The sequence below is a fragment of the Rhagoletis zephyria genome, unplaced genomic scaffold, assembly GCF_001687245.7.
Source record: "Rhagoletis zephyria isolate East Lansing unplaced genomic scaffold, Rhagoletis_zephyria_1.1 Rzeph_scaffold_00009, whole genome shotgun sequence".
Classification (NCBI taxonomy): Eukaryota; Metazoa; Arthropoda; class Insecta; order Diptera; family Tephritidae; genus Rhagoletis; species Rhagoletis zephyria.
In genome coordinates, this window is record NW_016157093.1 from 106,822 (window position 1) to 118,566 (window position 11,745).

Consider the following 11,745-nt stretch of genomic DNA (forward strand, 5'->3'; position numbering starts at 1 on the left):
ACACTCGCACAACTTCGCTCCGGCTACTGCAGCAGGTTGAACTCCTACTTGAGTAGGTTGAATGAGGATGTGCCGAATGAGTGTCCGGCATGCGGAGAGACCCCACATGACTCGAAGCATCTCTTCGCATGCCCGGAAAACCCGACAACCCTAACGGCCTTGTCCCTGTGGACAAATCCCAAAGAAGCTGCACGCTTCCTAGGGTTGCCGTTAGTGGAACTTGACGACAACGACTGAGATACAAACCGATCTGGGCGGGGTTGTTGTAGCCGCTACAACAACAACAACAACAACCAAAATTAATTTTACTTGTATCGGCGTTTTTTGATGACATGCAGATCTTAGAATTCTTAGCAAATTTTTATGAGAAGCCAAGAGTTTATTAACTTAAATTTAAATTTTTTAATTAAAAAACAATGACGAACCAATCCAAAGGTAAAATACGGTCCGAACCGCGGAACGGAACACACCTACCTAAAAAGTCACTCATACGCAATGGCAGAAAAATTTAACTGAAATTTCTAACCGCACTTTTTTAGTTCACTTGAACATTTTGTCGGCAAACAAACCACATTCCAGTGAGAAATATGCAAACACTGAAATTTGCATTTAAATGATGGATTGCACATTAAATGTAATGGCAGTAATGGCAATTATACTGGTAGCAGTAAACATTTTTGAAATGCTAATTTGGTTATATGACTATGGACTCAAAGGAAACGTATTAAATTATAATGTCAAATTTATATATATACAAACTTTAATGTACTTATCAACATATGCATAGTACATAGATATGTACATATGTATGTGTATACATTTGTATTTGTGTATATTTATTCATGTGTATACATACATATCTTCTGCACACAATAGGTTTTAGGCGCCTACAAAGTGGTCGTTAGGTAATTAAAACCACGAACGAGGCGCTGTCATGCAGTGAGGAATGGTCAAAAGGACGTACGCATGTATAGTGTATAAATACATATGTATGCTTATATGTTTGTACAATTTGGAAATATGTATACAATGTATATACCAACATGAATACATCTGTATGTATGTATGTATGTATGGTGGTGGATTTCTCATACATTTTTGGCAAGAAACATTAGTTTAACTGTATTACAAAGATATATGTAAGTACTTAGTTCTCTATTCTCTAGATGCGTTCTGACGCTTAGGCTGGTTAAAACGTCAACCGTTGTCGAATTACTTCTCAAATCCAAGAAAATGTCACAAAATATAGTATGTATATTAGGATGGTACAAAAATGCATGGAAAAGTCAGAATTTTAATGCTCTCGCATCCAAGGGTTGTTCTATATCGAACAAAGTATACCCCTATTTATATTTCGGAATCAAAAAGTATTTAGAAGACGCTCAATGCGCTCAAATTTTTTCATGTATTCTATATCGGAAAAAACAATTTCGTAGAATTGGTATAGAGTTCTTGAAAATCAGTATTTTTTGATCGGAAAACGTTGTTTCTCTTCAGGAGATTTCCAGCAATAAAACCCAATTGTGTTTTTTTTATTGTTATTTGCGGCTGTGGGAACAGTCATATCTACAATATTAACTAGTGGTTGAGGTGAGGTGAGATAATTTAATTGACTGATTAATTTAGTTGACTTTGATTTTTCAAACAGGTGGCCACGTAATAAAAAATACAGCTTTTTCAAAACCATTTCGATTCTTATTAAAAATTGAGATTATAATTGAAATTAAAAACAGGTGATACTCACTCTAGTAGCACACTGGTATATAATTTGGTGTAAATTTGTGAAATTTGGTACAAATCTGATTAGATAAATTTACACCAAGTTATGTATACATCAGTGTGCTACTTGAAAATCTAGCGAACAACGCAGATCTGGTGACGTGATGTTAAATATTTAAAGAAAATCTCTCCGAACTCGATTAAGAACTTTCACTTCAAAAAGTTAAATTACTAACCAAATGTACATACATACCTACATACATACGTACATTATGTACGGTACATAGTTGCCATGGACGTATTCTTTGTTAACAGATCAAATTTGAATGTACGTATATCAGAAGGGGGAGAGTGAAAAAACGTATAGAGGATAAATATTCAAGCAATTACATATCTGATGAACACAAACTAGTTATTAAAGAAAACATATTTATCTATCCGGAATCGCTTAAGAAATAATTTATAGTTTTATTCTATTTATAGATCATTTAATAGCTATGAATAGTATTTTTTATGAATTTTATTCGAAATGGAAGTAATAAAATTTTAATCAAGTGCTCGTAATAGATAAAAGTTTGATTTAAACCACTTTTCATTCATTGCGTTCTCGCGACAAAGATCCGCAGCATTTATAGTTATTTTTAACACAATAATAAATTTTCTGTATTTTTCGCAATTAGTTGGGAAAAGCAAACACATTTGGAAGTGCTCATTCACAAGCAACAGTTTGTAAATAAGATTTTCTTGTACTTTTAAATACAAACTTACATATATGTATGTATATACAAAAATTAGATACGTATGGTGGCAACAGTGGTGGATATGCAATCAGTAACGATACAAGTCAATACATTTGGTTTTACGGTAACATTCATGGCAGGCAGAAATGTTGCTAAAAATTCTGATCTCAGCAGAGACGAAGATAGAAATATGACGAGGCCGTGAGTACACCATTTGCATCCTAGAGATGTAGGGAAAAGAGGAAATAAGCTAAAGAACCTCCACGCAACATACTAGAAATAACTTTGAAGTGGTGAAGGACTTCGTAGTATAGGATCCAGAATTCACATTACCAATGGCGTCCACGAACACAATCCAAAAACTAAGGGCAGAACGACATGACTGTACTTCTTATGAACAACTGGTGGAACTTCGCAAATGAAAGAGCAATTCCGAAGTTTTTTCGTCTCAGCCCAAACCGAGAAACGGTTTTAGTGCCAAACAAGAGAAATAAGAAACGCTTTCTATAAGTTTGACGTAGTCATTTGCTTTCAAAGACCTTATAAAAAGCGTGCCACAAATTTTAAGCTATATTATAGTTATATTTGTAGAAGTCACATGTGTTTGGGATTGGAATGAGGAAGTGATTCTTTATCGATTAAATGACCCAACGCCCTTGCTAGCACATAACAAAAATGTAGGCCAAAACTGTAGCAGATTTTACTATTAACGAAGCAATAAAGTTGCGATTGATTTTCCCCACTAACCATATACTGCCAACATTTTAATTTTTTTGTTCAAAAATCAGTTTTAAACCATGTAAAAAACCAATTAAGCGATTTTTGACAAGATCCAGCATTTGTAAGCCTCTGACGGAGCTGCGGGTGTTGCTCAACATCAATTTACGCATCCGTATTAGGAGCATCGACACAAATGCTCTTCTCGCGGTCTTTTCCAAAATTTGGCGTATGGTGAATGCCTGAGATATGGCCGATTCATCAGCTTTAAATCCACGCTGATATAGCCTTATCAGTTCTTCGACGGTTGGCTTTAGACTTACACTGTCTAGTTATAAGACCTTATATCTGAGGCAAACAAGGCTGATACCTCGGTGGTTGGCTTATATGGCAGGATTGCCATTCTTTTTGGATTAGGCAGAGCACGCAGAAATTCCAATGGGCAGGCATGTTTTCCTCCGACCATACTTTAGACAGAAGTTGGATATCGCGCGTCGTGGTCGATATATTTGAATAGTTATTTGGCGATCCATCATAATTGTTGAGACATGATATTGATACTCTGAGATTCAAGCATGATCAATAAGAGGAACATTGGTTCCGTCATCATCTATTGGGGGCTTGGGTCTTCTTTATCTACACAGTGTTCGCCTTTGTCTGCATTCAACATTATGACATCTGTCACCAGGTTACAGTTTTCATATTTCCAGGACCTTGCCCCGCTATTTTAATGGATTACCGACAAAGCAAGCTAAACATTTTAACCATTTCAAAAATCAAATTGCTTCTAAACATATTTCCACCATTACACTTACGCATGCAAATTTAAGTTGTATGTGAAAGTTGGCTCATGCTTAACATACTCGTACATACTTATCTAAACAAATAACAACGATCTGTGAATTTTCGCTGAAGTGATTCCATATGCCTGTCTGCTAATGTTATACCATTTTATTATAGTACTTACTCGTGCTTAACAATAATAATATTTTGGCGCTTACACTTTGCTAAGTGTTTGGCCGAGCTTCTCCTCCAATTTGTTGTGTGCGTCTTGATGAATTCACTTAAGACATTGCAGATTGATCGCATGAGCGATAGAGATCTGCTGGACGCATAACGAAACTGCGTGGCTCATTTTAGCAGGACACCGGCAAGGATGCGCCAATGTATATAAAAGACACTTGGGGATCCTTTCACAAGCCAGAGATATAGGATAAACACCAAAATTTTTCTACACTGCTGGATTAATAGATACACTATAAATCTATTTATGTAAGGGTCACAATAGGTCTTAAGATCGCAGTGGCGTGCGGCGAAACTAATGATAATTGAAATTAATGAATTTTCCCCAACCCGAAACACCCTTAATAAACATTTCGGCCAATCTTCCAGCTGTTCTCTGACATCAGCGGAGCATATGCTTCAATATGTGTTGATACATTTTTTTTTGTAACTAAGTAACAATTTTCTCTCTTTCTTTGTTTACACGAATTAAATATTTTTATGCAAGATTGTGTGAAAATTCCGCAACAGCCCACAAGCACTTACTAACAATACATTTTGAAGAAGTGTTTTTAAAATACACAGACAGATCTACATACAAACATAGAAACATACATTTGTATAGTACATATATATGTTTGTAAGCGAGATCATGGAGTAAACAATAAAAACTAATTTGAATAATAAACGATTTGAGTGTTGCTGATTGTTGGCTGTTGCTGCTCATTTGGTATAAATATTTGTATGCACATACATACATACATATGCAGATTTATTTACATAGCAAATAAACGCTGCTTTTAAACTAATAACGAGTAATTTTAGAAGACGCAAAAATTAATTACAATAGTTTCTTAGACACATGATTTGATCTATTAATTTCACTGTTAAATACAATGGTTGTTTAGTGGGAAAAAGGTGTGGGTGTTGATTGGATACCTTCATTACGGGTAGCATCTGACACTCGTACCATTAGATAAGTAACAAGGAAAGTAGTATTTTTAAGTGAGTTGTCCATTTCCAGAACATATGTATATGTATGTTATGTATACATAAAATAAGACTTAATTAAACAAGTACATAGAGAACACATCTCAGGGACTTAAGTGAACCTAATGGAAATACGCCCACAGAATATTTTTAGAGTTGCTTTTGTTTAAACCACTGTTAATATGAGATGGAATTGAGTTCCAGATGCGGATAGCATTGACAGGTAATAGCTGTGCAGAGCTGAGATAATTGTTGGTAGGATCAGTCAAGTCGATTACTTGAGGTGATTTGGGGAACGTAAATTTTTCAAACAGATATTGGGGTGCCTTATTCGTTATGAGGCGCGTTCCCCAAGCAGAAATATGCTTCTCCATAAACCATTTATACATCACTTTCCGATAGGACTAAAGGCCCGCCCACATAGAGCTTTGGCGTTGCGTTGGCGTTGGCGTCGCTTAAACAGCTGACTATGAATATATGAATTCAAATGCAGCCGTCCACAAAGCCAAAATTCGACAACGCTTACGCCAACACAAAGCAAAAAGATGGCCAACTCTCAACTTTTCGCGTGCGTCGCTCGTCAGCTGTTGCAAATAAAATAAATTATGTGAAATATTTTTCCTTTTTAATCAAGTGCGGGCAAGAAATATCGTTTCGAATGTATTTATTGATATGGAATATTAATTTATCTGTCGTTAGTATGTTAATTTAGTGGCCCAAGCATTCGCTGCCAGCGTTCATTGTAGCAAGCATACTTTTAACGTGCGTTCTGTCAAACCAACGCCAACGCCAAAGCCAACGCGAAAGTTCTATGTGGACCGGCCTTAATAGTTTCTAACAAATTAATTGATCATTCCAGTTTTTATTTTTTATTTTTAATGAAACAAGTAAAAAAGTCTAAGTTCGGGCGGAGCCGAACATTAAATACCCGGCGCAGGTACTAAGTATATGATTTTCACCTTTCCGAAAGCTACCGCTACATGGTAAGCCGGTGTGTATAAATTTTGAGTAAATTAGCGTCCTTAAATTTCGAAATATTGAAGTGGTTATATGAAAAGTGGTCGTAACTTTAATCTGACTCCAATAATTTTCAATGTTTTGCTTCTATGTGGCAAGCACAATATTCATACCGAGTTTGGTGCAAATTGGTAGAACGGTTACCGAGAAACATATATATGATCATAAGTGGGCGGTGCCACGCCCATTTTCCAAAATCATAAACGATTTTAAAATTTGGTATGCTGTAGTAAGACTAACAACTGTGCCAAGTTTGGAAGAAATTGGTGCAGCGGTTACCAATATATACACATGTATCCATAAGTAGGCGTGGCTACACTCATTTTCCAAAAATTTATAATATTCTTATTTTTCACCTAAAAATTATGGTAAATATCAATTTTGAGTGAATAATCTTCAGTAGTAACTAAAATATAGAAGTTTTCGTATTTCTGAAAATTACCGTTATATGGGAGGTAGGCGTGGTTATTGTCCGATTTTGCTCATTTTCAATACCATCCGTCCTACGCCCGAAAGAAGTGCACATACCAAGTTTCNTATTTGATTTTTATGGTAGCGGTAACAAACTAAAAAACGGTCATAAATGTGCGTGGACAATTAAAAGGAAAAAAGGAAAGTGCACTTTTTTAATTATTTGGGTTTTTTCCGTTGGCTACCTGCATGATTTTTTTACACAAATTGCACCCACATTTATGAGTGGTCGTGTTTTAGAACATAAAATCAATATTCTTGTCAAAATGAGATACCTTCACTTAATTGTGAATAAAAGCGAAACGCGTCCATCGATTTTCATGATCTATGTCTCAGTTTGCTTAAAGGTTATGTGACTTTGCGTGAAAGTAATACAACTTGCCTTTTTTTCCGTTTTGGATTTTTTATGAATTTAAAAAATAAAAAAATTTAATATTTTAGGCAGAAAATATTTTTTTTCTTCATACATTTATTTTTACCGGCAAAACTGTTGATTATATAGAAAAACGTTATACTAACAGATTAAAGGAATTATAAGTTTTAATTTTTTTAAATTTGTTTGAGCAAAATCGGACTAGTGGTTCTCGAGTTATGTCAAAAAAAAAGACCACCAAAGATGACAATTTCCCCTATATGATAGTTACTAACTTCAAATCGATATATCTCGATTCCTAGACGTGACCCAGCGAAACGCCGGGACACGTATAACTTCTTTTTTACCGATATAACTTTCCCCGGTAGTTTGAACCCTTCCCGATCACTGACCCGTACCATTTGTCTCACAGTGTTATTGTACAAAAAGTTATAAAAATAATAAACTATTATAAAATTATTAGCACCAGTAGCTGACACTATACATATAAGCCACAATATTCGCTAGTATAATTTTTTAATTTTGTACGTTTAAATAAATAATTAATAAGCTTTAAAAATCTAAAAAAAAAACAACATTTTTAGAACAAAAACGTATAATGTGCCCTTCGTTCTCCTAATTGCAAGGAAAAGCAATGTTGTCACCATTAGACTATTTTATTAAAAGAGTTTTACGGATATCTTAAAATTTGTTTTTGTTATTTATGGCTTTTTAGTAATTATATTCAACAATTTTTGTTGAACGTCAGGCCCTTTCTAATGAAAAAATGTTGTGGAAAAATAACAATAATTTACTTCGAAGTTATGGCTACTATCACCACATCTCCTCATCAGACTTCTTCACCGCGGTCATTGGGATATGAACCATTAGAAAAGGCCTCAAGCTCAATAAAAATTGTTGAGATTTTAAAATATTTTTTACCATTATTATCTTAAACTTGGGAAATTTGTATGCATATTTCCTTCCAACGGGGGGGATTATCGATGAATAGAAGCCCATTACAAGAAAATGTGTCTTCATTTTTATTATAGGAGCATAGATAAACTGTAAACTTCAAAGCCGGTTTTCTCAAGCAAATGATATGAAATAATAAACACCATAAGTAATGTTACCTATATTAAAATATTCGTAAATTAAAGTTATCTAAATGACCATTATCTTATTCTTAAATCTTGGTCTTTATTCAATTTTTAAAAACTTTAAAAGACATACACACCATGGCGCAATAAACAGGTGAAGTAGTAATACAGCTTTCTCTCTTTATTTTCTGACATTCGGCTGTCTAATAATCAAATTTTATAGGCAAATTTTAAAATAAGGCAGTGTCAAGATCTTTCTCCTCGATCTAATTACTTCACCTGGTATAATTCCACCATGTATTGCGTATACTCCCAAGGCGAATTTATATAAGGTGGTGTTGTATCATCAGCTGTGAGTAGCATTTGATTGTCAAATTTTTGTATTTCGCTAGTGAGTGAGTGAAAACGTGAGAGTGTTTGTATTTTCTGTCGCCCTTTTTCATTTGGGGAAGAATAGCTGAAATTTGACAATGGCCCACTAAAAGCAAAACAAAATACAAGTAATTGTTGTATTTGTTGAATCGATACCACCTTATATGTATTCGCCTTGACTACCAGCAGAGCTCAGTTACCTGGTACTTATTAGCAAACTAATAATATGTATCACTTTCTTTCGAGTAAACAATTTTTTTTCTCAATATACACAATGAGTCACTGTTTTTGCACGTTGTTTTACTACTCCAAACGATATCAATTTTTTACTGCTCCACACACTCACACAAAATCACACATCACACGACTGATCTTCGTACATGTGTACATTTAACAGTTACATACATATGTACGAATATGTACATTTATGTATAACTACCTGGAGGTTTTGTGAAGTTTCCACTTATTTGCAGGCTCTCGAAACTATGGAAGCCCACATCCGATTCGTCGCGCTTGCAGTATGACGTCGCATTGCCTTTTGTAAAAAATTCACCATCCTCACAGCAGCGACGAATGCATGCCATACCCTGGCATACGCGCCGCTGTTGGCAAGTACGGACTAAAAAGCGCTGTTCGCCCACATCATACACATCGAACGGCAGCGTTTCGATTGTCTCCATGCAGTATTCGGATAGCTGGAATTTTTTCCACTCATTACCAATGGCAATGGCTAATTTGCCGTCGATGAATTTCAATTCTTTTCCACTTAGCTGATACTCAACCAGCACCATATCATGCTCACATTGCACCGCGCCATCCACGAAGATGGCCCACTGTTGCAACAAACTGCCATAGCGTTGAAAGCTCTGCTCGACCACACTTTGTATGCACATCTGAGATGCTGTGTCGTATACGTAACGCAGCGGGCAACACTTGTGCACGACGCTCAGTGATTGTAGCACCTCGCCACGCGCGGGTGGACAAAAAATGGCCGCAAGTCGTTGATCAACACTTGTAAGGCAGGCGCTGGGTGGCAACTCCACCTCCTTGTCGCTTGTTAGGAAGAGAAATGTTTGCCGAGCACATTGCGGCACTTGACCGGTGAAATTACCGTCCTGGTCTAGCTCGGGCGACTGAATGTGATAGCCATAGACTGGCGCAGTGCGTTCGAAAACCTCAATGGAATTTTCGGTTTCTTTATCGTTTACCTTTTTTTCATCACCGTTATGAAACACATTACGACACTCGTAAAGTTCGGGCCTAAAGAAGCCCATATTGAGCTTGAGAAGGGACCAGCCCAAAGGGCAGCATATTGGCGCGCTGACCAAACGGCGCGCAGCTGCAGCGCTATCCTCAAGCACGCCCAGAACGCCTGTGATGTGACTGCCAGCGACGCATAGCAAAATCAGTGCCAGCAAAGACATTAAACTGCAATCGATGGAGGGGGAGAGGTGTGGGTCTAGATGTCAGCGTGAAATAATTACAAGGGAGGAATTATTTAACTTTTTTTTTATGTTATAGAGGTAGTTTACACTTCACATATGCTTTCTTCGGTCGCGATTTTCAGAAATTTTAAACAAAGAGACGCACTTAAATTTTGTAAGCAGGCAATAATTGATCGCCTGAGGATCACTTCATTTCAAAACTGTGTTGTTTTAAGATAACATACACCATGCTGCCGCCAACAATAACAAATTCTTAACACAACACAACCGCGTTGGGCCAATCAATGCTCATTTACGATCGTTTATCTAATCAGTACGTATTTTTTTTCTTAATTTTCAATTGTAAACAAATACAAAATATTTATGTGTGCAATTTTTCGTTCACGCTATGCTCTTTTCATTGGATTCACCGTAACACCTTCGAACAAAATCAGCCATCGCTACTACACGCGCGGCCACCTTAAACAGCCGGAAGAATTTGGTGGCGCTTTGTGTCTTTTGCTGAATTTACCGTCGCTGCAAAATAGATCCAGACACATCCATACACCACCGCGTTTCTCAATTGACTGATTGACTCGTTGGTGGAGCGCTGGTAGTGTAGACCGAATTTTCTTGTGGCAATGACGCAATGGCTATAAGGCCAATGAAGAATATCTAAGTATGGCTGAGTAGCGTGCCTTCGGCAATGCGAGGGAGCAAATAGTTTAGTATTCGCTAACAACTTGAGGAGCAAATAATGGCTACCTATGTATCTCAGTAAGTACGCAGCATGACTCCAAATAGTTGCACCACAAGGAAATCGCGACTGTAGGCCCTTAACTCATTAAACGCGAAAGCAAAAGAGGAAGTTGAGAGGAACCAAATGTTGGAGGACACTAAAATAGAGGATATGTTCAAAAACCCATAATATAAAGTTTCTACCTCTGTAGGACCTGAAACATATATGAAACACTCGTGAATCTTTGTTATGTAATAAATATTTTAATAACAACAAAATTACTCCACGAAATTTGAGCGTACATATATGTAACACTAGCGTTTAAAGAGTTAATAGCAACACTTAGATGAAATTGAAACTAGAAAAGTGTGTATGTATGTTGCATGTCTTTTTTCGGATTAAAAAGCGTATATTGCTGCAAGGTGTTTCTTTTCGCAGTGTCTCTATTTAAAACCAAAAAAAAAAACACTTTTATCCCACTTCAAAAAAAGAAGGAAGGTTTTCACTTCATCGGAATATATTTTTATTTTTTTCTTTATGTATGTTACCAGATAAATTTGGACCACGTGAACCGTTTTCGATAATTTTTATCGGAAAGGTGTTACCTCAAGGGTGGTCCCGTCCCGGATAACACACAATGTTTTATAATGGTCTTATATGTAATGAAGATATGAAGAATATGCTATAGAGATGGGCGATATTTCACTACCGGTGATTTTACCACTGTGATTTAAAAATCGCTAATATACTACAACTAGGCCACAATATCAGTGGTTGGTAATATTTCTACTCGCATGATATTTCGCTGTGAATGCAAATCACATCTGGCAATAGCTAGTCAATAAAAGTTCCGATGGGTGATTTTTCTCTATCAAGGTAGAAATGGTGATTTTACAATTTTTTATTATACCCGAGCGCACTTGTGCACAAGGGTATTATAACTTTGTTCACATAACGGTTGTTTGTAACAGGCAAAACGAATCGAGATAGATATAGACAAATGTATACATAAATGATCAGAATGAAAAGAGAAATCGATTAAGCGGTGACTGTCTGTCCGTCCGTCCGTCCGTTCGTCCGTCTGTGCACACGATAACTAGAA

General features: G+C 36.3%; 1 protein-coding gene across 2 annotated transcripts in view; it reads right to left on the minus strand.

The window, feature by feature from the left end:
• The window catches only part of mthl15 (methuselah-like 15), a 34,707-nt gene extending 23,958 nt beyond the window's left edge, over positions 1-10,749 (minus strand). For both annotated transcript variants that reach the window (XM_017609291.1, XM_017609283.1), the window contains exon 1: positions 8,920-10,749. In XM_017609291.1, coding sequence (XP_017464780.1) covers positions 8,920-9,904 — 985 coding nt within the window. In that variant the 5' untranslated portion in view covers positions 9,905-10,749. The remainder of the gene's footprint in view (positions 1-8,919) is intronic.
• Positions 10,750-11,745: the final 996 nt, after the last annotated feature.